This window comes from Acanthisitta chloris, unplaced genomic scaffold, assembly GCF_000695815.1.
Source record: "Acanthisitta chloris isolate BGI_N310 unplaced genomic scaffold, ASM69581v1 scaffold4298, whole genome shotgun sequence".
In the NCBI taxonomy this organism is placed as follows: domain Eukaryota; kingdom Metazoa; phylum Chordata; class Aves; order Passeriformes; family Acanthisittidae; genus Acanthisitta; species Acanthisitta chloris.
In genome coordinates this window covers 21474-24084 of record NW_008688561.1, presented here as the reverse complement: position 1 = coordinate 24084, position 2611 = coordinate 21474, and the positions used below count along the sequence as shown (strand labels likewise).

General features: G+C 39.8%; 1 protein-coding gene across 1 annotated transcript in view; it reads right to left on the bottom strand.

Annotated features, from left to right (window-relative positions):
- Positions 1 to 259: 259 nt before the first annotated feature.
- Positions 260 to 2611, bottom strand: part of TPCN2 (two pore segment channel 2) — a gene marked incomplete at its 5' end in the record, with an annotated part of 21885 nt that continues 19533 nt past the window's right edge. Inside the window, 3 exons of the mRNA XM_009081055.1 lie at positions 260 to 338; positions 1047 to 1132; positions 2251 to 2332. Coding sequence (XP_009079303.1) covers positions 260 to 338; positions 1047 to 1132; positions 2251 to 2332 — 247 coding nt within the window. The remainder of the gene's footprint in view (positions 339 to 1046; positions 1133 to 2250; positions 2333 to 2611) is intronic.

Sequence of the window (2611 nt, the reverse complement as noted above, 5' to 3'; positions counted from 1 at the left end):
GTCTATAAAAATAACAGCTGCAACATTCCTCTAAAATTGCAACTTAAAATCAAGTTAAATTAGCAAGATTCAAGTCTTTTTCAAAAAAGATCTGAACCAAGAACAATAAAACCTTTCTGCAGAGAATTGCCAAGCAAAACCTCCCATACTGTCCTACAAGCCTCTCTCCTAACAGCATCTCACAGAAAATCCATTCAGTGTCTTCCAGCTGACAACCTCAAGAAAACAGAGGTCTAAATAAATCAGTCCTTCCCACCAGTCATCTACATAACTGCAGGTGTGGGTGCTGGTGCAGTTTTTCCATCAACTCTTCCTCTGTAGGTTCCTCCAAAACATCTCTACAAAGAAAAAGCATGTTTTGAGTTGTTAGGGGCAGCAAAGGGAACCTCTCAGCATTTGTTTTCACAATGCACACACCAAGATGTAGCGTCTGCTTGTTTCAAGAATTAAACAAGGAATTAAAATTCCAATAAGTTGATGCTCCCTAAAGATGCATCTACTTGCAAGTGATCCATCCTCTACAGATGTGTCATGGAAACCAGCAGCTGTTTTCCCATAAGAAGCAGGGAAGCAATTTCCTGCACACAATACAATACAACTGAAGGTCAGGAGATTTGTTTTCCTGAAAAAACTCCCAAATGAGAACATGTTCCCAGCACTACTATTGAATATCCAATGTGCACCAGAAGTTCCACTTAGGCATGATCATCAAGTATCAACTCACCACCCACAACTTCATAATAAGCCAAGAACATGCATCACTTTCCTCTTCTTCCCTTTTCTTCTTTCCCTTGTTTAGTTCCCCTCTCAGCAGTTGTTCCCCTCACCCCCAGCAATTCTCCTCCCACTCTGCCATGAGCACAAACCATATAAAAGTTAGGCCTAACTAAAGCACTTGCTGAACTTTTCCAAACTAACAGATGAAACAATTTGCTTCAGAAAGATGAAACAGAAGATAAGTCTTTACCCTCCTGCAGCCAGCACAGTTTCTTTAAAACAGACGAACATAAAAAATTAGATTGATTACCAAGTCCAGTTCAACTCACCTGAACATGAGTTCAACTGTCCTCTGGTATTCAATATCTGACCGAGACTCTCGATGGCAACGACGGTCCCACTTGTGAATAAAGTTCTGGAAAGTAAAAAACAGGAAAAAATACAAAGGCTATTTCTGATGACATCAGAAAAGAGGTTATATCTGGTCACTGAGGTTTGAGAGAGGGTGAAGGTTTCTTTTAAATCCACTGTCAGAGCACTGAATTAATCATCAGCATATTTACTGGCTGCAGGTCACTACTGTTCTTAAGTCTGTTGTGTTCAGGAATGAAGTAACTTTCTCACCACAAACCCAGAAGAACAGCAGAGCAGAAGACAGCCCTGCTGCCTTCTCCTAGCAAGGACTGCCTCCCCAAGACAACCATGTGAACTACCCACACGACTTCATCTGCTTTGCATTTTTTCCTCTTTAAAAACCCAACAATACATAAACATTCTCCTGGTTTTATCATGTTCCCTTATCCATTTTGAATTACTCTGACAAATCAACACCTAGGAGTAGAGAGACAGCTCAGGGAAAAAAGAAAAAAAAAAAAAAAAAGGAAGAAAAATAGTGACATCCTGCTCTCCTGATATGCTCCTACATGACTCTTACAGCAAACTTTGGCCACAGCCCTGCAGAAGTGAGCAGGTAGAAGATGATATGGGATTAGCCTCCAGCTAGTACAAAATGTGTCTTCTGAAACACTCCTGAGCTCAGCATGAGACTCATACTTAAGGTTGAGTCTAAAAGTTTGCCATTCTGCCTACTGTACTAAACTTTACTTCCCAGTACAGTCAGCAACGATAAGAACATCTCCGAAAGAAACTTCAATAGGTTTTAAGATGGGGTGAAGTGCCCTCTACAGGTACTCAGTTTCTTCCATTACTTGTAAGAGAAGTCTATGATGCTTAACCTGGAGGAGATGGTTATGATTAGCATTCCCATAAAATATACACACTCTGTGTACATATACATATATGTATATGTTTGTGTATATATATATATACCGACATATAAAATATACAATTGTCTAGGAAAAAGAAAATACTTCCTCAGCTCCTTGGGGAAAGGGCAGCAAGGAGAAAGATTAAGTAAGCAGACACACAAAGTCAACATACTTTTCCCAAAAAGGTTGTCCAGATTCTTTTCACTTCCCACAGAAATTAGAACCCATCTTCAGGACCTAACACCAAGTAAACACACTTCCTTACCTCCAGAAGCAAAGCTACAAAGAGATTAACCCAGATGACAGAGGAGATCAACCACCAGGCTACAAAATAGATCTTTGCCCACCTGCAAACAGATTAACAGAAAATACATAGGGAGTAAATACCCTCAGCCTGAAAGTGTGCAGTCACAAAATCACATTTTTCCTTGAAATATAATATAACTGCTTTCTTAATGTCTGGAACAAGAAAAAAATAAAAATAACAAAATCTTAGCCTTTCATTAAGTTAGCCAAACAGACTCACCCCACATTCAACATGCCTAATTGAGCTCTGAAGGGACAGAAAAGCAGCCTAGTAGAAGCTGTGCTGGATCAGAAGAAGAGTTCCATCCAGAGTAGTATCC